The 23,861-nt window shown below is 43.9% G+C and overlaps 1 protein-coding gene across 1 annotated transcript in view; it reads right to left on the reverse strand.

Annotated features, from left to right (window-relative positions):
* The window catches only part of LOC149465151 (protein argonaute-1), a 141,126-nt gene that overhangs the window by 49,498 nt on the left and 67,767 nt on the right, over positions 1 to 23,861 (reverse strand). The window contains exons 3-8 of the mRNA XM_089673585.1: positions 21,343 to 21,463; positions 6,351 to 6,532; positions 6,114 to 6,250; positions 5,636 to 5,770; positions 2,627 to 2,714; positions 2,398 to 2,545 (exon numbers count right to left, since the gene is read on the reverse strand). Coding sequence (XP_089529711.1) covers positions 2,398 to 2,545; positions 2,627 to 2,714; positions 5,636 to 5,770; positions 6,114 to 6,250; positions 6,351 to 6,532; positions 21,343 to 21,463 — 811 coding nt within the window. The remainder of the gene's footprint in view (positions 1 to 2,397; positions 2,546 to 2,626; positions 2,715 to 5,635; positions 5,771 to 6,113; positions 6,251 to 6,350; positions 6,533 to 21,342; positions 21,464 to 23,861) is intronic.

Below are 23,861 nucleotides of genomic sequence, written 5' to 3' on the forward strand. Positions count from 1 at the left end.
CTTTCGTCTCATCAGTCCACAGAATATTTCCCCCAAAAGTCTTGGGGATAATCAACATGTTTTTTGCAAATGTGAGACAAGCCTTTGTGTTCTTTTTTGGTCAGTACTGGCTTCCACCTTGGAACTCTCCCATGGATGCCATTTTTGCCCAGTCTCTTTTTTATTGTTGAATCATGAGCACTGACCTTAACTAAGGCAAATGAGGCCTGCACTTCTTTAGATGATGTTCTAGGTTCTTTTAGGACCTCCAGGATAAGTTGTTGTTGTGCTCTTGAAGTAATTTTGGTAGACCAGCCACTCCTGGGGAGGTTCGCCACTGTTCCAGGTTTTCTCCATTTGCGGCTAATGGCTCTCACCGTGGTTTGCTGGAGTCCCAAAGCCTTTGAAATGGCTTTGTAACCCATTTCTTTAGATCACTGCATGATATGTTGCTTTTTAAGATCTTTTAGTGTGCTTCACTTTGTCGGCGTCTAAGTGATTTCTTGATTTAACAGGTCTGGCATTAAACAGGCTTAGGTGCGGCAATGAAATTTAACTCAGTTTCCCAAAAAATGTGGTTAACCACAGTTCATTCATGATTTAGCAAGGGTCATACCAACAGTCAAAGATCATAGTAGTAGTGTGAGTGTCTGCGGCTGCATTTGCGACTTGTCAGAATTGATGGAACCATGAATTCTGCACTCTACCACAAAATCCTGAAGGAGAATGTCCGGCCATAAGTTTGTGACCTCAAGCACAAGCACACTTGGGTTATGCAGCAGGACAATGATCCGAAACACACCAGCAAGTCCACCTCTGAATGGCTAAAAATTACAAAAAAAACCCCAAACAAAACAAAATTAAGGCTTTGAAGTGGTCTAGTCAAAGTCCAGACTTAAATCCGATTGAGATGCTGTCGCATGACCTTAAACAGGCCATTCGTTCTGGAAAACCCTCCAATGTGGCTGAATTAAAAATTCTATTTGTGGGACAAAATTCCTCCACAGCAATGTAAGAGACTCATTTCCGGTTACCACAAATGCTTGATTGCAGTTGTTGCAGCCAAGGGTGGCACAACCAGTTATTCGGTTTAGGCGGCAATTACTTTTTCAGGTTTGGACAGCTTTTTCCCCTTAATAAATGAAACCAACATTTAAAAACTGCATTTTGTATTTCATAGGGTTATCTTTGTGTAATATTAAATATTGTTTGATGATCTGAATCATTTAAGTGTGACAAATATGCAAAAAAATAAATCAAGAAGGGGGCAAATATTTTTTCACTTTTGTGTGCATAAACCGGCTTCCAGAGGCAAGTATAGGCAGTGGATTCTTGCGGATGTGATGACAGGTGTATGTGAACAGTGGTGACCCTACTCTGTTTGTGTTCAGGGATTCTCATCCATCCCTAACTGTAGGTAACTGATGGTTTGTATATATATATGTGAAAAGTGATGGCTCCTCTCAGCCTATCGTTACTTTTTACTAGCTGAGAAGCTGTCACTGTTCACATACACCTTTTTTCCAGCAGCAAAAATCCACCTATTCTTGTCGTTGGAATCCAATACAAAGGCCTAATACACAGTTACTAGAAACTGTGCTCACATCATAAACATGGTCTGGCTGCATGCTTGCAACTTTATAAGAGGTATAGATGGGTGTGTGAAGAGCAAACAAGACCCATCAGCCTCTGGCTGCTCTCAAGTCAGCCAGGAAAGGATCATGAGATGCTCTACCACCGGCTGCCTTATATTCCATTAAACTTTACGGGCAGCACCCTGTATAGTGGGCATACACTAAAAAAATTTTTTAAAAAATTCTCAGTATATTTGATCTCTAGACGAATGCTGTTCAAAAGTACCTAAAAATTGAATCTGTTTTTAACCATTGTTTTTGGAATGAATGTTATTCCTTGAACAAAAACATATTCACTTTTAGAAATTATTTGAGAAAATTTCCTTGTCACTGCGTTCAAAAACAAATGCGGATTTGACCCCACTAACCAGTAGAAAATCAAACAAAATTCTACTAATGTATGGCCAGCTTAAGTATGCCTCTTTTGCCATAAGCAGGAGAAAGTATTCAGATGCTTTCCTCTGTGCTCTAATATGTTTGACACTGTATTATAAATTTAAAGACCCAACTTATAACAGGTTTAGAAGATGAATCATCTATTCTTAAAATATCAGGGAGACTCTAAGGGGTTTATTTACTAAAGCTGAATAGTGCAAAATTAGGCTCACTTCTGTATAGAAACCAATCAGCTTCCAGGTTTTATTGCCAAAGCCGAATTGAACAAGCTGAGGTTAGAAGCTGATTGGTTTCTATGCAAAAGTGAGCCTAATTTTGCACTCTCCAGCTTTAGTAAATAAATCTCAAAGTGTTCAATAGAAGTATGATGCAAGAATCAAGGTCTCACCTCCAGAGGTAGATAAGTGTGCTTCTGCTCCTGTCCAACCTGCAGGCATGGAAGGTGAGGATATTTTAGCTGTAAGTTATACTTCTGCTTGAAATATTGGGCTACTGTGCACTCCACAGTTTGGCCACTCTCCAGCTGCAGTGGGAACCTAAGACACACAAGACAAGATACTACTTAGATTTTCTAATTCCTCACACTTGGCATAATAATGGCCTTTAATATTACTTACGTCTGGTGACTGGCCGGCCTGCGAGTAACATTGCAAACTCTGTACTTTCTTTTCATCTGCCCACAGTGGGTGACTTCCACTTTCAACCCTGCCCATCAAGATGACAAGTTACCAAGATTCCACACTATATCAATTACTCCAAATATCTTGAAAGCACTTGTGTCACAGAAATAAGCACATAAATGCAAACCAGGAACTGCATAGTGCCGATTGATCAGACTTACAAATGCTTGCTGCAGGACGTCTGCAACATGCAAAAATTTACTACACAGTTAATGCTGACGAACCTTATTTTAAACCTTTCCTTACAGAAAAAATGTGTAACAAAACAGTGAAATTAAAGGATATGTAGACCCACAGTGAACTTCTCGTATCTGCTCCCTTTGATCTGTTATGTATACTATTTGAAGTGTTTTGTTATATCTGTTCGATGAGTGAAAAAAAAAATAGGATTTTTCTTTACTTTAACCTAAAAAAATTTTTTCTTGAAACACATCACAGGACTGGTTAATTCTTAGACCAAGGGCATGACTTACCTCCAGGTGATTGGGCATTGACAAAGCTAAAACCCAGCCCTGCATAACCACTCCCATTGCCAGCATGCCTTCATTTTTGTAGATTTTATAGGCAAGTCAAAAATCCTATTTTCTTGTAAAATCCTTTTCTTGAAAAACATCACAGGATTGACTAATTCTTAGACTAATGGAAAGTTTAAAAGCAATTCCATTAGGGATGGGCAGACTGAAGGCAGCATCCGCTGCACAAGAAACGGTTCCTTACAAGATAAAGTTGCCAACTCAGAAGCTGAAGTAATGGCAAACAGAAAGGCAACCTTACAAGCAAGGACAGGGAGAGGAACATCTTTGATGGGTTCAAACAGCAGTTTCTGAAGAAATGACAAAACCAGGTTAAAGACCCATGGAGTTCAAACAGGAGGAACAATGTGACCTCCTGCAGAAAAGCTCTCACTAAGGAATGAGAAGCAAGAAGCATCTGAAAGAGGACCACCAAATCTGAGATCTAACCCTTAATGGTACTTAAGGCCAATGACTTGTCATGACTCAACTGGAGAAAAGACAGGATGCATCCCACATAATACTTTCTAGGGTGAAATTTCCTGTCTCGCACCAAGCAAAGCGCGAGACAAAGTGCAATTCCAATGGAAGACCTTGCACAGATAACTTCCAAGAGGGAAGGCATTACAAATCACAAAATACCTCTGTCTTTCAGGACCTGGGCTTCAAAGTGAGGTTGTGAAAGCCAGCAACCCTGAAGCAGGATGGTACATGGACCCTTGTGATAGAAGGTTTCGACAATATGGGAGGATTCATGGACAGTCTGCCAGGAATTTGACTATTCGAGTACCACGCCCTCCTGGACCAGTATAATGCAATAAAAAAAAGACTGGAATAACCTCCACCTTGCAAAGAAGGAGCTTGATACGGGGAAAAGCATAAACCAGGTTGAACAGATCTCATAGATCCTAGGCCCCAACAGATCCAAATCTGTCCAGTTTGTTGTTGAATGTAAAGTAAAGAGTTTCACATCTGGCGTTTCCCACCTGCAGTAGAACTCTAAACACCTCCAGGTACAGAAACCCTTTTTCAGGATGCAGACACACTTTATTTCTGCCACATCAACAGTTATTTTTCTGTACATGCAGTACATTTAAAGGGATAAAACATAGGAAAATTGTGCAAATATGTTTGTTTTTTTCTATTGTTGCCTTGAGGTATACTTTAAGCAAGACCTCTCAGGTGCATTCTGCACCACGGTGGACATTCAATCTACACACGCATGAGAAGGATCTGTCAGAAACTGACCAGTTTTTTCTTTGATGCAACCCAAGGGAGCTCGAGTCCACTTGGGAGAGCTTGGGACAGGTATACCTATATTCCTTTAGCTGTGTACAGTTAGCCTTTTAAACATTTACAACACAAATCAAATATTAGAGAATAGTAGCTATTATGCCTACTGTATGTAGTGCCTAAATCGTAATTCTGAGTTTCTGAACAGTCAGTGCTGAGGATCACTCTTATCGCTTTCCAAAATGAAATGAGAGAATTTTTCGATAGATGACTCACATTACATTGTGAGATGTACCTCAACACCAACAATACTGAAATTTGAAAGTTGCATATTGCATTTTCACCAAGGTTCAGGGATTCCCAGAATGACCATCGGCAGTGGATATTAAAGTATGTCAGCTTGATCAGCACCATGGGGTAACTGGTCTGTATTTACCTGCTTATTTCACCCTGTTAGGATAGGTTTTCTTTAAACAATATTTATTCCTTTACCCATGCTAATATGTTATAGAAGGAGGGATAAAAGCAAATGTCAAAAAACTGTCCTTGTTTCTTATAGTAATTTCCAGCTGTTATTTTTTTGGTATAAGTAGTCCAATAAAACATAATATATAGAAATTTGAATTATAATAGAACACAAGCGGTCTGCCCATATCCTTTGGAAACTAGAAAGATTCCTTGGCTAGTGAATCTGGTTTAGACCTCATGTCTCACCCACACAGTCTCAGAGAATATGCTGCTGGAGCACTTTGCAGATATAGGAAACATGTGGATGATTTAAGCACTCAACATCGGTTTAGAGATGAAATAATTTCAGGTAGTCTAATGTTAACTATGCACATGGCAGCTTTGAAAGTTTTACTCTAACAATAAAGTAACAAAAAAATTTAACAGCAATCTGGCACCTATGTATACATCCTTTTTCAATTTTGAGCAACAGAGCAATTGTAGTTGCAATAATTTGAAACCATGACAATACCTGTCGATTTCCACCCAATATCAAATCTATGGTCACTCAAAACTGAACAAGGATCGAAAAACAATTGAGAGAAGGATTAAACAACCATTTAGAGATTACTGTGGACCTTTCAACTCAGTGCTATCCTTTTCTGCAACCAACACTGATGGAAAGTTTCTGAGACTGCCAGAATAACATTAAAGTCTCAATTAGCAACACTATAAAAAACCCCAAAAAACTGACCTTTGATTTCCTTAGTAAAGCGAACCCTCTGTGAGTCTGTGAGAGGTTTGGGTTGTTCATCTATGTTCCGAATATCCAGCACCTCACACATGAATTCTATTACTGGCTGGGCCTTGTAGAAGGCTGTAGCCGATACTGAAAAATTAAAAACGAAGACTTCTCAGACACAGAGAAAAGACGTTTTTAGAAGATATGCCTCAAATGAAAAGCACAAATTAATATATACAATGTAATACATACATATGGTCACTTTCTTGATTATTTGCAGTATTGAAAGTGTTTACATAATAAGCATCTGAAAAGACAAGATGCAGTTTTTAAAAGTATATTTCACTATGCACTATTTCATATTGACATAAATTGTGCAATATACGGTGTTGATAAACAGAGGCTGAAACGAGACGTTTAGCAGTCTTTATATCACTTTGGGTTTTATATTTTTATTAAAACAATGCAGTCAGAACAGTTTTGTACTTACCATCTATATTAAGCATCATGTTCCACATGGCTGGGCGAACAGACTGATGAAACCCAAACCAAACCTCACGTCCTCCTCCAAGTGGGTGATAGTAACCCTCAGGCGGTGAAAAGAAGGATCTCCCTACAGGGGTATACCTGCAAACAAATTTTTTTCATTGGGAGAACTGGCTTGCTTGATTGCATGGTATACTTCTTTTTAGCAGCTATTTAAAAACATGGAAATAAAAAGTCTCACCTCATTGAGGCCAGGTGTCTCATTGCTACATCCAGGGCTTGCACAGATTCCAGAGGGAGCTGAATTCGTCCACTTCCCAGAGCTTCATGGAGCATCCTCCAGCTTACTACAGCCATCCATTTTATAGACACTTTAAAGATCCTGTCCTTCCCCTCTCCTGGGATTGTTACCTCAAAATCAACCTGTGAATGAGTTTAGAATGAGAACTCCATTCAAATGTTTTTAGTGAAAAAGGATGAGGTGACAAGTAAATATTGTCCTCTTCTCTGTCACTATAAAACTACTATAATGCAGTCTTTCATTGTTCCTGTCTGCTCCATCTTTTCAGGTTGTGCAACTGAGCACCTGATCTCTGATACAGAGAGGCTTCAGAAGTACTGCACCTTAAGTAGGACATAAACTGTTGTGCTCAAAAGTTTGCATACCCTGGCAGAAATTGTGAAATTTTGGCATTGATATTGAAAATATGACTGATCATGCCAGAAAACTCACCCAGCTGTTTGGCTCCTTTTTAAATCATAACAGAAATCACCCAAATAGCCCTGATAAAAAGTTTACATACCCTGGAATGTTTGGCCTTGGTACAGACACACACGGTGGCACACACAGGCTAAATGGGCAGATAAAGGTTAATTTCCCACATCTGTGGCTTTTTATACTGCAATTAGTGTCCGTGTATAAATAGTCAATGAGTTTGTTAACTCTCAAGTGGACGAACTGAGCAGGCTAGATACTGAACAATGGAGCGCAGAAAAGAACTGTAAAAAGACCAGCGTAACAAGCTAAATGAACTTTATAAAGATGGAAAAGCATACAAAAAGATATCTAAAAGCCTTGAATAAGCTATTGACTGAGAAGCAGGGTGGAACAGGGAACTTTGGACTAGTAAGTCTGGTCTGTTTGGAAGCCAAGACTTGTCTGCTAGACATCTGGGCATGTCTGTGTACAGGTGAAACTCGAAAAATTAGAATATCGTGCAAAAGTTCATTTATTTCAGTAATGGAACCTAAAAAGGTGAAACTAATATATGAGATGGACTCATTACATTCAAATCAAGATAGTTCAAGCCGTGATTTGTCATAATTGTGATGATTATGTCTTACAGCTCATGAAAACCCCAAATCCACAATCTCAGAAAATTAGAATATTACATGCAATCAATAAAACAAGGATTGTACATAGAACAATATCGGACCTCTGAAAAGTATAAGCATGCATATATACTCAGTACTTGGTTTGGACCCCTTTTTGCAGCAATTACTGCCTCAATGCGGCATGGCATGGAAGCTATCAGCCTGTGGCACTGCTGAGGTGTTATGGAAGACCAGGATGCTTCAATAGCGGCCTTCAGCTCTTCTGCATTGTTTGGTCTCATGTCTCTCATCTTTCTTTTGGCAATGCCCCATAGATTCTCTATGGGGTTCAGGTCAGGCGAGTTTGCTGGCCAATCAAGCACAGTAATCCCACAGTCACTGAACCAGGTTTTGGTGCTTTTGGCAGTGTGGGCAGGTGCCAAGTCCTGCTGGAAAATGAAGTCAGCATCCCCATAAAGCTAGTCTGCGGAAGGAAGCAAGAAGTGCTCCAAAATCTCCTGGTAGATGGCTGCGTTGACCCTGGACTTAATGAAGCACAGTGGAAAAACACCAGCAGATGACATGGCTCCCCAAATCAACACAGACTGTGGAAACTTCACACTGGACTTCAAGCATCTTGCAGTGTGTGCCTCTCCATTCTTCCTCCATACTCTGGGTCCTTGGTTTCCAAATGAGATGCAAAAGTTGCTCTCATCAGAAAAGAGGACTTTGGACCACTGAGCAAAAGACCAGGTCTGTTTTTCTTTAGCCCAGGTAAGACACTCCTGACGTTTGTTATTCAGGAGCAGCCTGACAAGAGGAATATGACATTTGAAGCCCATGTCCAAGATCCGTCTGTGTGTGGTGGCTCTTGATGCACTGACTCCAGCCTCAGTCTACTCCTTGTGAAAGTCCCCAACATTTTGAATGGCCTTTTCCTGACAATCCTCTCCAGGCTGCGGTCATCCCTGCTGCTTGTGCACCTTTTTCTTCCACACGTTTTCCTTACACATAACTTTCTATTAATGTGCTTTGATACAGCAACATCCAACTTCTTTTGCAATTACCTTTTGAGGCTTTCCCTCCTTATGGAGGGTGTCAATGATGGTTTTCTGCACAACTGTCAGGTCAGCAGTCTTTCCCATGATTGTGATTCCTACTGAACCACACTGAGAGACCATTTAAAGGCTCAGGAACCCTTTGCAGGTGTTATGGCTTAATTAGCTGCTTAGAGTGGGTGTCGGGGATCGCCGCGGCGCAGGCGCAGTGCACCGCCCTGTGCAGGGACGCGGGCGCTGGGACCTGGCCGACCGCGGCAATCGAGTTCGCACATGCGCAGTAGAGACCGCGGGCGCGTGCTTGGCACGAATGACAGCGCAGGGCGGGATATTTAAATGGCCCTGAGCTGTCATTCAGTGCCTTCTGGTCTCCTTGTATCCTGTGAACCTGTAAATAGTAAGTTGCTGACCCGGATTGTGCCCTGACCTTGCTGCTTTCTCCTGTCTTGACCCTTGCTTGCCTGACCTCTCTCCTGGATGCCCCCTATTGGATCTGACCTGCTGTTGCTGACCTGGCGTGTGACCCGACTATTCTCTGCCTGCCGCTTTGTACCGCACCGTCCCCATAGTTACCAACCCAGCCTGGCTGACGTTGCACTTACTCAGCCATCCATCCCTCTCAACGGGGTCTCCAGACCTCCTCATATCTGGCTCTCTCCCGTGGGAGCCCCTGGCGAATACCCCTACCACTGACAGGTATCCTCAGTAGTCACGACCTGGTCCCGGGGTACTCAAAGTCCATCCCCACCATCAGGGGCTCTGGTGAACAAGTACTCTGGGGCTTAGACTCCGTACGCTGGGGACGCCTGATCAGTGGAGGGCTAGTGGTACCGCCAGGCGGTCCCTTACAGTACCAGAAGGCCATGACTGAGCCTAGAGGAGGGCCCTCCCCGCTAGAGGAAATTTGCAGGCACTTATCTAATTTGACGCAGGCCGTAACGGCCCTGCAGGACAGATGCATGCAGCTGGAGAATCGCTTCCAGACTTGCTCTATATCTGACCCTGCTCCACAGGACCCGGTTTCTGCATCCCCGGCCGTAGTAACTCAGGAGCCAGCCTCAGGGGCTTTCGCCCCGCTTCCTATGGCAGAACCCCGAGTACCCTTACCGGAGCGTTTCCACGGAGACCGCACACGCTTCCGGTCATTCCGCGATTCCTGTCTCCTGTTCTTTAAGCTACAACCCCGTACCTTTCTGACCGAAACTGTGAAAGTGGGATTCGTCATTTCACTATTGCAGGGTGAACCCCAGGATTGGGCCCATCGGTTAAGGGGAAACAATGACCCTCATCTGGGAATCTGGGATCGGTCAGTAGTTTTTTTGAAGCGATGGCCATCTTGTATGATGACCCACAGCGGGCAGCCTCTGCCGAAGCGACCTTATATACGCTCCGACAGGGCTGGCGGGCGGCAGAGGAATACGCCTCTGATTTCAGGCGGTGGATGGGGGACACACGCTGGAACGAGTTTTCTCTACTGCACCAGTTCCATATGGGGCTGTCCGATCCCTTGAAAGATGAGCTGGCCCGGGTGGAGGTTCCCGAATCTTTAGAAGACCTCATTACCTTGACAATTAAAATAGACCGAAGACTGCGGGAACGCAGGTTTGAGAGGTCCGGCCAGGGTCGCGGAAATACCTGGGGTCCATTCCAAGGCCCCAGCCAACCAACTAGACCAAGCATACAGAATCTTCCTCCAGGAGATGTTCCAGAACCTATGCAGCTAGGCCTGGCGCGGCCTAAATTATCACCGGACGAACGCCAGCGCAGACTATCCCAGAACCTCTGCCTCTACTGCGGTGAAGCTGGTCATATGGTACGATCCTGCCCTCAGAAAATGAGTAAGTGCACCTCTTCTTCTTTGTCTATTAGCAATATCAGTCCTTCTCAATACTTAGTGGTGCCCCTCTCCTTTCAGCTTCCAGAAAGGACCGTGGAGGTGACAGCCATAGTTGATTCGGGGGCATGCAGCTGTTTCCTGGATTTAGACTTTGCTCACCAGCAGGGTATTCCCCTCCAACCCAGAAAGAAGGGCTTCAACATATTTTTGGCCGATGGTTCCCAGATAAAATCAGGGGTAGTTAACCAGGAAACTCCCCCCATTGCCACTACCATTGCCAACCAACACCAGAAATTCCTCCGCCTGGATGCTATTGTGTCACCTCTTTTTCCAGTCATTTTGGGGCTCCCATGGTTACGGGCCCATAACCCCCAAATTGACTGGGAAACCGGGTTAATCTCGTTCCCTTCCCCATACTGTCGGGAACATTGTCGCACTTCGGGCCCCACGGGGCCCCGGGTTCTCCTATGCTCCGAAGGAGACTCTGATTTAAAATAGGTTATTCCCGCAGTCTATCATGGGTTCCTGGATGTATTCAGTAAATGGGGAGCAGATACTCTGCCCCCCCACCGCCCATATGACTGTCCCATCGACCTGTTACTGGGCTCTGAGATTCCTTTTGGGCGAATTTTCCCCCTACCTGAGCTTGAATTGGGGGCCCTAAAAGAATATATTGAGGACAGTCTTTAGAAGGGATTCATCCGCCCCTCCACTTCTCCAGCAGGGGCGGGAATCATCTTCGTGGAAAAGAAGGACAAAACCCTGAGACCATGTATTGACTACCGGGAGCTGAACAGGGTCACGATCAAAAATCGTTACCCGTTGCCATTGGTACCAGAGTTGTTTCAGAGCCTAAAGGCTGCGGTTATATTCACGAAACTTGATTTAAGGGGGGCCTATAACCTGGTCCGCATAAGGGAGGGGGACGAGTGGGAAACGGCATTCCGTACCCGGTTTGGCCATTTTGAATACTTGGTCATGCCATTTGGGCTTCCAACCAGCCACCTTCCAACACTTCGTGAACGACATCTTCAGGGATTTTTTGGATATCTTTGTTATCGTCTATCTGGACGACATACTGATTTTCTCACCCTCCCTGGAGGATCATAGGATGCATGTGGCAAAGGTGTTGGGGCGGTTGCGGCAGCATGGGTTATATGCCAAGGTGGATAAATGTTGTTTCGAGCAATCCAGCATTACGTTTCTAGGTCTGATTGTCTCCACCGCGGGGGTCACGATGGACCCCCAGAAGGTCTCTGCAATTTTAGATTGGCCTGAACCCACGGACAAAAAAGGCGTCCAACGGTTTATTGGGTTCGCAAACTTTTATCGAAAGTTCATCAAGAACTTCTCGGGTCTGGTCTCCCCCATTACTCAATTAACCAAACTTGGAACCCGGTTCAGATGGACATCGGAGGCTCAGGAAGCCTTCGAAGCTTTGAAAAAGCTATTTACCTCGGCACCAATTCTGGGCCACCCGGACGCGGCCCTGCCCTACATCTTGGAGGTAGATGCATCGGAGAATGCGGTAGGGTCCATCCTGTCCCAGCGGAAGGGCACCAAGGAATTACTCCATCCCATAGCATTCTTCTCAAGGAAACTCACCCCAGCCGAGAAGAATTATGATATCGGCGATCGAGAGCTGTTGGCTATCAAAGCAGCGTTAGAGGAATGGAGGTACCTGCTGGAAGGTGCCTCACACCCCATCTTGATTTTCACAGATCATAAGAATCTGGAGTACCTGAGGACCGCCAAGCGTTTACGCCCACGACAGGCGAGATGGGCATAGTTCTTCTCCAGATTTAACTTTCACATCACATACAGGCCCGGATCTAAAAATACGAAGCCCGATACGTTATCACGTATGTATGAGGACTCCGAAGAAGAACTGGTACCCGACACTATCCTGTCTTCTGGGAACTTCTTAGCGCTCCAGACGGACCTTCATTCCAAGCTAATGGAGGCATCTACGGCCACGTCAACCCCAGTTGGGGTGTCCCTCCAGAACAAGGGGGGACTCCTATGGAAGGAAGATTTAATCATGGTACCTGAGGAAGTCCGAACCCTGGTTTTGGGACACTGCCATGATCACCCGCTGGCAGGACACTTTGGCCCAGTCAAGACTCTGGAGCTTCTCCGACGCGCTTTTTGGTGGCCAAACATGGCTAAGGATTGCAAGCGCTATGTGAGATCCTGTAACATCTGCCAGAAGAGCAAACCATCGAGGAGAAAAGCTTGGGGGCTGTTGCGGCCTTTGCCGATTCCCGAACGGCCTTGGCAGAGAATCGCGATGGACTTCATAGTCGAGCTCCCACCTTCACGAGACCACACAGCAATTCTTGTGGTCGTTGATCGCTTATCCAAGATGGCTCACTTTGTACCATTAAGGAAGACTCCGTCAGCAGCCGAGACGGCGCAAATATTTATCCGGGAGATTGTTAGACTACATGGAGTACCTGAGGACATTGTCTCTGATCGAGGGGTCCAATTTACATCTAAATTTTGGAGGGCTCTGTGCAAGGCCCTGGACATCAAGTTATCCCTCTCCTCTGCGTTCCACCCTCAGACCAACGGTCAGACCGAGAGGAGCAATACTTGCGTTGCTACACGTCTTTCCTTCAGGATGATTGGTTGCCACTCTTACCCTTGGCGGAATTCGCTTACAACAACGCAAGCCATTCTGCAACAGGGCAGTCCCCATTCTTTTCTAATTATGGGTTTCACCCTGTCTTTCTCCCTGATTTGGTCTCTGAATGCCCAGTTCCGGCAACACAGGATGCATTAACCTTTTTCTCCTCTAACAAAGTACTCCAGGAAGCCATCGCTCGGGCCCAAGAGGACAATAAGAATGCGTTTAACAAGAAACGAAGAGGGGATCTGGTGTTGCGGCCTGGGGAGAAGGTATGGTTGGCTACAACCAATTTGAAGATGCTCTGTCCCTCGAAAAAATTGGGACCTAAATTTGTGGGGCCTTTTCAGGTAAAGCGGATGGTCAATGAGGTGGCATATGAGCTTATCCTTCCTGACACATTCAAAATTCATCCGGTCTTCCACGTGTCCTTGCTGAAACCAGTGATTCCAGATGCCTTCCCAGAACGAGAATCCAGACCACCGGAGGCCATAACTGTCGAAGGACAAGAAGAATTTGAGGTGGAAACAATCCTTAAGTGCCGAAGGAGGGGGGGCCAGACCCAATTCCCAATTAAATGGAAGGGCTATGGTCCAGAGGACAATTCCTGGGAACCAGCTCATAATGTCCACGCACCTAGACTAGTCCGGGAGTTTCTTCGCGATCACCCGTGGTGGAGAGATCGGGTGCGCATCCGGAGGCTGCCCGTAGGGGGGGGGCAATGTCAGGGATCGCCGCGGCGCTGGGCTCGGCGCAGGCGCAGTGCACTGCCCTGTGCAGGGACGCGGGCGCTGGGACCTGGCCGACCGCAGCAATCGAGTTCGCACATGCGCAGTAGAGACCGCGGGCGCGCGCCTGGCACCAATGACAGCACAGGGCGGGATATTTAAATGGCCCTGAGCTGTCATTCAGTGCCTTCTGGTCTCCTTGTATCCTGTGAACCTGTAAATAGTAAGTTGCTGACCCGGATTGTGCCCTGACCTTGCTGCTTTTTCCTGTCTTGACCCTTGCTTGCCTGACCTCTCTCCTGGATGCCCCCTATTGGATCTGACCTGCTGTTGCTGACCTGGCGTGTGACCCGACTATTCTCTGCCCGCTGCTTTGTACCGCACCGTCCCCATAGTTACCAACCCAGCCTGCCTGACGTTGCACTTGCTCAGCCATCCATCCATCCCTCTCAACGGGGTCTCCAGACCTCCTCATATCTGGCTCTCTCCCGTGGGAGCCCCTGGCGAATACCCCTACCACTGACAGGTATCCTCAGTAGTCACGACCTGGTCCCGGGGGTACTCCAAGTCCATCTCCACCATCAGGGGCTCTGGTGAACAAGTACTCTGGGGCTTAGACTCCGTACGCTGGGGACGCCTGATCAGTGGAGTGCTAGTGGTACCGCCGGGCGGTCCCTTACAGTGGGACACTTTGAGCCTAGAGTATTGCACCTTTTCACAATATTCTAATTTTCTGAGATTGTGGATTTGGGGTTTTCATGAGCTGTAAGCCATAATCATCACAATTATGACAAATCACTGTTTGAACTATCTTGCTTTGCATGTAATGAGTCTCACATATTCGTTTCACTTTTACTGTAAGTTGCATTACTGAAATAAATTAACTTTTGCACGATATTCAAATTTTTTGAGTTTCACCTGTACTACGTTCTACTGGGCCAAACTGGTGTGAGGAGGATCACTGGAAACCTTTCCTCCTTTGTCTTTTGCAGCAGTCAAGGGAAGATCTTCAACAGAGGGAAAGTGTAAGTCAGTTGGAATTGAGTCCAAGGAGTTACCAGCATCTACTGTGAAGGCTAAAAGATTCCTAATCCTGGAATTGAATTTGTTTAGCTTGTTAAACCTGAACTCCAGGATGTCCACATCTGGTTTTCTCTACCTTTTGATAGAGATTTTGAAATATCTGGGTGCAGAGACTGCTCTCACGGGTCTAGGTGTGTCAACACCTTAGAAAATCTGTCTGCTAACTGTCCTCTTGTGGAATGTAGACTGAGAGTGCTGGAAAGCATAACTCAAATTCCAAAAAAGTTTGGATGCTGTGTAAAATCTACATAAAAACAGAATGCAAAGATTTGCAAATCTCATAAACTCATACTTTATTCACAATAGAAAACATATTGTGATATGGGGGATTCTTAGCTCAGACGGTAGATGCATTTTTTAGTGAGTTCACGCCAGACAGGAACTAAACTTAAGGGCCTGGTAGTCCACTTTCATTAAACAGTAACTGAAAAGTCCTTTCAACACAAGGTTTCCCACGCAGGGGGTTTCAACACCATTCAAAATAACACAATGAAAATGCCAAGCCACCTGGCTCTCTGGTTAGCAGTACCTCTGCTTAGCTTGGTCTCCCAGACCACTGGCTATTAAGGCTCTCTCAGCCTAGGTGACAGCTCCTTGCTGTTCAGGCCCCACATGGCCTCGACAGAGTTTTCCCTGTACCTCAGCTTGCTTCCTCCGAAGACTCGTGGATTCCCTCCAGCCCCTTGGACTCACTGGCCTCTGCAGCTTCCTCAGCCTCCCAGACTCTTGTAGCTGGCCAGACTTTCCCAGTCTTTGGGCCCAGAACACCCCTCACAAGGGTTGTAGTCTCCACCAGGAGCTTCCAGCTCTCCTGACAGGGCTCTGTCTTCACACTTGCCGCAATAGCAACTCCTATTCCATCTCCACCACTTGTGAGCTATGCTCAGATCTGCTTTATAACAAGTGTGTGCACCTGGACACACCCTGTAGAACTTCTGAAAAACCTGGACACAAGACTGAAGACCACATCCCATTCAATACTCTTTGGAGACTTCAAGCTTACAGCCCCGATCCAGACTTACCAAATCCCAGGGAAAGCTTAAAACACAGCTTTCTCTGCTCGCAAAACTTTTGTTGGAGCCTCTCAAACTGACTGACTGAGAGTCCTGTGTCCTTCTCAAACCCATTGCCACAGTGACAGAGCCTCACACTGTCACAAAATCAAATGTTTAAACTGAAAAAATTTAGCATTTTAAAAAAAAATAAGGAAACTTTAAAATTGATGGCAGCAACATGTCTCCCAAATGCTGGGACAGGTCAACAAAAAGCTGGCAAAGTCAGTGGTACAAAAAAAAAGGAAGAGCTGGAAGAACATTTTGCAAATAGGTTTTTGCCAATAAGTCAGTAACATGATTGGGTATAAAAAGGGCACCTTAATGAGTCAGAGTGTTCCAAAAGTAAAGATGGGCAGAAGTTCACTGTTCTGTAAAAAGCTGTGTCTTAAATTGTCAAACAATTTCAGAATAATGTTCCTCAACATAAAATTACAAAGACTTCAAATTTATCATCATCTACAGCACATAATATCTTTAAAAGATTCAGAGAATCTGGAGAAATCTGTGTGCAAGGGACAAGGCCAAAGTGCAATATTGAATGCCTGTGATCTTTGGGCCCTCAGACAACACTGAATTAAAAACAGGCATGATTCTGTGATGGACATCATTGCATGAGCTCAGGTATACTTCCAAAAATCACTCGCTGTGAACATAGTTCACTGAGCCATCCAAAAATGCAAGGTAAAGCTCTAATACGGAAAGAGGAAGCCATATTTGAACATAATCCATCTTCTATGGGCCAAAGTTCATTTAAAAGGGTCTGTTGCAAGGTGAAAAACTCTTCTGTGGTCAGACAAATTGAAATTTGACATTCTTTTTGGCAACCATGGGTGCTACATCTTCTGGACTAAAGAAGAAAGGGACCCTCTGGCTTGTTATAAGCGCTCATTTAAAAAACTTGCATCTCTAATGGTATGGGTGTACATAAGTGCGTATGGAATGGGCAGCTTGCACATCTGGAAAGGCACAATCAATGCTGAAAGATACTGTATATCCAGGTTTTAGAGTAGCATATATTCAAGCAAAAATGGGACAACATTCCTCTCCCAAAACAACAGCAACCGGTCTCCTCTGTCCCCAGACATGTAGTGTTGTTAAAAGAAGAAGAGGTGAGGCTACACTGTGGTAAACATGGCCCTGTCCCAATTTTTTTTTTAGAGACGTGTTACTGCCATAAATATAAAAATTTGCTTATTTTTTTCGTAAAATGGCACATTTTCTCAGTTTAACCACTTTCCCTCCTGAGGATTTACCCCCCTTCCTGACCAGTCCATTTTTCGTATTACAGCGCTTCATTATTTTAACTGACAATTGCGCAGTCGTGCAATGCTGCACCCAAATGAAATTTACGTCCTTTTTTTCCCACGTATTGAGCTTTCTTTCGTTGGTATTTACTTGCCTGTGCGGTATATTTTTTGCGCAAAAACAAAAAAAAATTGAGAAAAAAAAACTATATTTTTGGCTTTTTTGCTATTAAACATGTCCAGTGAAAAAAAAAAAAAAGTTAAAAATCTAATTTCATCATAAATCATAAAAAAGAGGTTATACTTGGTGGACTTAAAGTGGTTCTAAAGGCTGAAGGTTTTTTTTACCTTCATGAATTCTGTGCATGAAGGTTAAAACACCTTCAGTGTTCAGCTTCCCCCTCAGCCCCTTCCTTATACTCACCTGTGCCCAATCCCTATCCAGCAATGTGCACGAGAGCAGAAACTCTCCCAGGTCTCTGGCTCCTCAATGGCTGAGACACAGCAGCGGGTGGGGGGAGCAGAGACACAGTGGCAGCTTGGGAGTGAGCATGCCAGCCAGCCAGCCAATCAGCTTGCTATGGGGGCACTCAGCAAAAGGGAGGGGAGACCAGGAGCACTGGCAGGGAACGGAGAAGAGGAGGATAGGGGCTGGAACGTGCAAAACCATTGCACAGAGCAGGTGAGTATGACAGGTTTGTTATTAAGAAAAAAAAAAAAAAGCTGGACCTTTGCAAATGCTTTAAAAAATAGGATGTCCCTTGCAAGGTCCTGAGTCTAGAATGAATAGGAAGTTGATGTTCCTGATAGAAGCTATTACTTTGTGGTAGGGGTAGCTAAGGTAATCTGCCTTCCAGCTGTCCACTCCTGGGATGTGGACAGCAGAGATCATTGGACAGTTTTTCTTTGTCCATGATATGATCTGGCTTGCTTCCTTTTAGAGGATATTCACCCTGGAAACCATTTAAAAGTCAGCAGCTACAAATAATAAAGCTGCGGACTTTTTTTTTTCAATAAAGCACTCTTACCTGTCTAGGGACCCAGCGCTTTCCTGGCTCGGGCTGGTTCTTGGATGGTCATTGCTTAACCAGCATGTTAACTGTGGGAAGTAGGCTGTGACTGCTTGCAACTTCACAGCCAGCTTCCTACTTCGCATGCGCTAGCTGAGCTGCGCTTTTGTAAATGGTCTTGCAGCCTTGTGGGATCTGTGACATGTCCCAGAAGGCTGTGGGCAAAGAGAGGGGCTGAACTTCTGCTCATATCGCCTAGGAAGTATGAGCAGAAGTGGGAGCAGTTGCCTCTCAAAACGAAGTACCTGTTCCTCTCCCCAAAAAAATATTCAAAATATTAGAGGGGGGGAGGAGTAGGAAGAAAAGCAAAACTTCCCCTTTTAGGTGAAGTTCCGCTTTAAGGCTGCATGACTCCTGGTGCCCTCTTGATGAATGATGCAGACCATAGCCGTAGCATTGCTTCCACTCCAAAACCTACCCCATCCCACATGTTTCGCCCTTCTGACGTCTTCAGGGACGCCACCAGAACATACGGGTGCCATAAAGGAGGACAAAGGGAAGTTGGTTACAAATGACAAGGAAAAGGCAACTGGTTTTTACTAAGGAAAAAGGAGGGGTATAGTAGTCAAGATTGCATCATTAGTAAAGCATCACAGGATGTACCCTTGTGGCTTACAGAAGATTGTATCCGAAAAAGACTTGAAAAGCTTAATGCAAATAAATCACCAGGACCAGGTGGCTTACACCCGAGAGTCCTCAAATAACTCAGTCAGGTTATAGTCAGGCCACTATTCCTAATTTTTATGGACAGCATACTAACAGGAATGGTACCAGCTGATTGGCAAAGGGCCAACGTGGTACCAATATTTAAAAAAGGGCAGAAATACAATCCTGGAAACTACATGCAATCAGTGTTATACTGGCTATTGGCAGCTATGATAAGGGACTATATCCAAAAGTTTGCTGATAAAAACAGTATCACTAGTAGTAATCAGCATGGCTTTATGAAAGGTCGTTCTTGCCAAACCAACCTTTTAACATTCTATGAGGACATGAGCTGCCACAGATAAAGGAATGGTGGTGGATGTGGTGAACCAGGATTTTGCAAAAGCATTCGATACAATTCCCCATAAGCGCTTAATTTACAAACTGAGGTCAGTAGTGACCAGAGGGTTTGTTCATGGATAGAAAACTGGTTACAGCAGTGCATCCAAAGGGTGGTGATTAATAGCGTGTATTCAGACTGGTCTGGGGTGGTAAGTGGGGTACCCAAGGGCTCTGTCCTGGGACCAATTCTTTTTAATTTTTTCATAAATGATATAGGAATTGGTATATATAGCTCAATCTCAGTGTTTGCTGAGGATACAAAGCAAAGTAGCGCAATAACGTCACAGCTGGATATAAAAACTTTAAAGGATGACCTCAATAAAGTTAAGGAGTGGGAAAATACATCGCAAAGTAGGTTTAATGTTGAAAAATTTAAAGTACTGCACTTTACAAATATGAACGCAATTTACACGCTAGGGGGGAGAACCTGTGGGGAAATCCAGGATAGAAAAGGATCCCGGGGTCCTAGTTGATGACAGGCTCAGCAATGGCATGCAATGCCAAGCTGCAGCAAGCAAAGCTAACAGAATATTAGCATGCAGAAAAAATATTTACTCCATACATAAAACTATATTCCTGCCACTTAATAAAATTCTGATTTGGCCACATCTGGAGTATGCCGTCCAGTTTGGTCACCAGTCCTCAGGAAGGATGTGCTTGAACCAGTGAGAGTCTAGAGAAGGGCAACAAAGTTAGAAAGGGGACTGGAAGATCTCAATTACAAGGAACGACTACAAACATTAAACTTATTCTCCCTGGAGAAGAGACATTTTGAGAGGAAATATGATAGCGATATACAAATACTTCAATGGCGATTCTAGCATAAAGAATAAACTATTCAGTCTCAGGGAGTATAGGAACACATGGGACCACTTAATGAACTTGGAGAAGCAGTGATTTAACTTTAAACTGCGTAGAGTTTTTTTCAGTGTCAGAGCAGTAGGGATGTGGAACTCGCTTCCACAATCAGTGGTGTCAGCAGGAAGTATTGAGAGTTGAAAAAAAAACAAAAAAACTCTTAGATAGGCATCTTAGCGAACACAACATACAGGGATATGGGATACAATTTTTGACATGAACACAAACACAACCAGGAAGGTTGAACTGGATGTACTGTCTTTATTCTACCTTACCAACTATGTAACTATGTTAGGGTGGAACATGTAGGGCGGGGTTGGTTTTGTAGTAAACACATCCCCCACAGAGAGCCTATCATGCTCACAGCTTGTTGTTTTGTGTGTCTGGAACTGACAGCACTATTGAATACACGCATTATAAACCTTAGTGTCAGGGCAAGACAAATCCAAAAGTAAGTAATTTTATTTTTAATGGTTTTATATAAATTAAAACAATTGAGTACTGTCCGTGATACTTTTTTTATTTGCACTAACATACAATTTTGAGGACAAGCTTTCGGGGTATGGACAGTACTCAATTGTTTCTGTCGCAAATGCACTAATACGGCTACAATCACCTCATATAAATTAAAAGAATTTTAAACTATGCAGTAGTTGTTTGTTCACTGCGTATGGTCTCAAGGAAAGAGCAGGTGGATCTGAGGTGCGTGATACAAAAAACTAAAGTTTGCTGCTGACTTACAGTATGTTTGGTAAGCAGCTATTGCTTCCCAACGTGGACACACATTGGAGGAGAGATTTCTTTTGGAACACAAGCACTTTCTCCTGGATGAACGTTGCACATGGATTTTGTTGCACCTGAGCCTGTTTAATTATATGGGTCACTTTATTAATCTGAATGCACTAGACACTTTATTGAATATATGGATTGATAGCACAGGACCATTTAATATATGATATTATAGTACTGGACACTTTATGAATTTGTTCATGCAATGTTTTTATTTTTTTGCATTGTATTTGGTAATATTTGCACATGGTTTTCAGTTTTTGGGACACTTTACAAATTGGTATTTATATTTTTTTGGATTTTGCACAAATTTCAGGAAGTTGCACTGTGTATTATAATGTTCGGTATTGCTAAAAAGGAGAAAGCATAGTCACAATTTATAGGTTTTTTTTATAAATGCTTTTCAGTGACAACAGCTTTTCCTTTTCCAGATGTGTTTTTTCCTATGTTGCACAGACTTTTGTTTGGTATCAAGTCCTAAATACTTCACCAACCCACCCAAGCCACAAAATGTATTTTACCCTTTCATGACCAATAGGCAGTGCTGTAACTGTATAAATGTTCTTCTTTCCATCATAAACTGGTTTTCTGTCACCAAAGATCTGAGGCTTGAAGTGCTGGACCATGTATTCCACAACTTCCCTAAATGGCAAATAAGACAATGAAAAGTGAAAGAAAAAAAAAAAAAAAGTGTCACAAATGTAATATGTGAAAAAAGGGAAAACAAACAGGACTTTGTATTTTATATTATTGTAGAGAAGTATAACTCAAGAAATACTTTTGCAACCGTTGTTTCTTAAAGCCCTGCTCCAGGAAATTTGAAAACCTTGCCTTGCAGCAAGGCTGTGCCCGCACTGCAAAGCTTAACTACTTGCTTATTCTACAGGACATTTTACCACTTACATGGTCCTCCACTTTCCCAGCAGATGACGCTCCTCCATGCTCTGTCGGTAGTCTTTCCTCTGCCTCATCACACCCAATACAGGACTAAGGGCACTCCACTGGTCTTGATGACATTAGGACATAAAACCGATGGAGTGTCCCCAAGACCTAAATGTGTAATTAATCCTTAAAGTGTGACACAGTCCACCGCAAGGGAAAATTTTTAAGTTTCCCAGAAAAAAGCATTGCAGTGGGGCCTTCCCACATGGCAGGGATAAAATACTAGTCAAGTCTAGGAGTTGAGGAATAAGCTGTAATATTAACCCTATTCATTATTCCAGCAGCTTTTATCCACGCTGTAGGACTGGTTCCTTGCAGCCTCGTACGCTGACATCATGTACAGTGCAAGACCAATAGTCCTGCACTGTAAATGAGGGAAAAAAAAGGGCCTGCCTACAACCTGAATTCTCAGAGAGAGAAGTACTGTGGAAGCGAGAAATAATATTACAGCCTTTTCCCTTTAAAAAATTCTCGTTTTTACATTTTTAAAACTATTCTTTAATCTCAAAGGGGACCAAGTGCATATAGAATGTGGTGCCATTCAGATCAGTGTGCTCTCTAGACTTAGGCCATGTAAAATGACAAAGCGGGGTCAGCGCATTCTGAAGCACACAGAAGTCACCAACTGTCTACAGAGTCAATAGTTAAAGACCTCCAAACTTCATGTGGCCTTCAGATTATCACAACAGTGCATAGAGAGCTTCATGGAATTGGTTTCCATGGCCAACCAGCTGCATCCAAGCCTTACATCACCAAGTGCAATGCAAAGTGTCAGATGCAGTGGTGTAAAGCCTGCTGCCACTGGACTCTAGAGCAGTGGAGACGTGTTCTATAGAGTGACGAAACACACTTCTCTGTCTGGCAATCCGATGGACGTGTCTGTGTTTGGTGGTTGCCAGACGAACGGTACTTGCCTGACTGCATTGTGCCAAGTGTAAAGTTTGGTAGAAGAGGGATTATGGTATGGGGTTGTTTTTCAGGGGTTGGGCTTGGCCCTAGTTTCAGTAAAGGGAACTCTTAAGGTGTCAGCATACCAAGACAATTTCATGCTCCAAACTTTGTGGGAACAGTTTGGGGATGGCCCCTTCCTGTTCCAACATGACTGCACACCAGTGCACAAAGCATGCTCCATAAAGACATGGATGAGCGAGTTTGGGGTTGGAGAAACTTGACTGGCCTGCACAGAGTGCTGATCTCAACCCGTTAGAACACTTCTGGGATGAATTAGAGCGGAGACTGCAAGCCAGGCCTTCTCTTCCAACATCAGCGCTTGACCTCACAAATGTGCTTCTGGAAGAATGGTCAAACATTCCCATAGACACACTCCTAAACCTTGTGGACAGCCTTCCCAGAAGTGTTGAAGCTGTTATAGCTGCAAAGGGCGGGCCAACTAAATATTGAACCCTACATAATAAGACTGAGATTTAATTAAAGCTCATGTGCATGGAAAGGAAGGTGTCCCAATACTTTTGGCAATATAGTGCATCTCTACTACTTATAAGCGACAGTTTTATTTCACTCCCGAAGGATACACGGGACACTCAAAGCTGTCAGAGGAGAGAAGCACACAGAACAGCAATACCCACCCTTCCCCTCTGCTATCCATTCATAGAAGCCTTTGTATTTTGTGAATGAGTTCACATAATACAAAGGCTTCTCTGAATGGGCAGAAGGAGGGGAGGGGGGCTGACATAGCAGTTCCAGCAACTACTATCTACTTAAAGCACAATAAACATGTCAAATGTGAATAATAGCAATATGTTTACGAGGTGGCAGGCACCTCCTTATAGTTAACTCATGTTATACCTACAGTTTTTACAAAGAAGCTGAATTACTGGAATTCAGCTTTAAGCCCAAATTAAGGGTGTTCCTGTACGGGGAGGTACAACCTGCACTGAGCCTTGCCCCCTTTCTAAGATGACTGTTTTTGACTATTATGAATAAAAAAAATCAGCACTGCCCTGGAAGCTTTGATTGTTTATTTATAATAGTAAAAGATCACACAGCTCTGCAGTGTTTGTATCTTTACAAGCAGCTGCATATAGATACACCAGACCTGGCCAATGGATCACAGCCCAGGAATGCAATGTGATCTTTC

Source organism: Staurois parvus, unplaced genomic scaffold (assembly GCF_062004578.1).
Source record: "Staurois parvus isolate SC_StPar_1 unplaced genomic scaffold, SC_StPar_1.0 ptg000142l, whole genome shotgun sequence".
Taxonomy (NCBI): Eukaryota; Metazoa; Chordata; class Amphibia; order Anura; family Ranidae; genus Staurois; species Staurois parvus.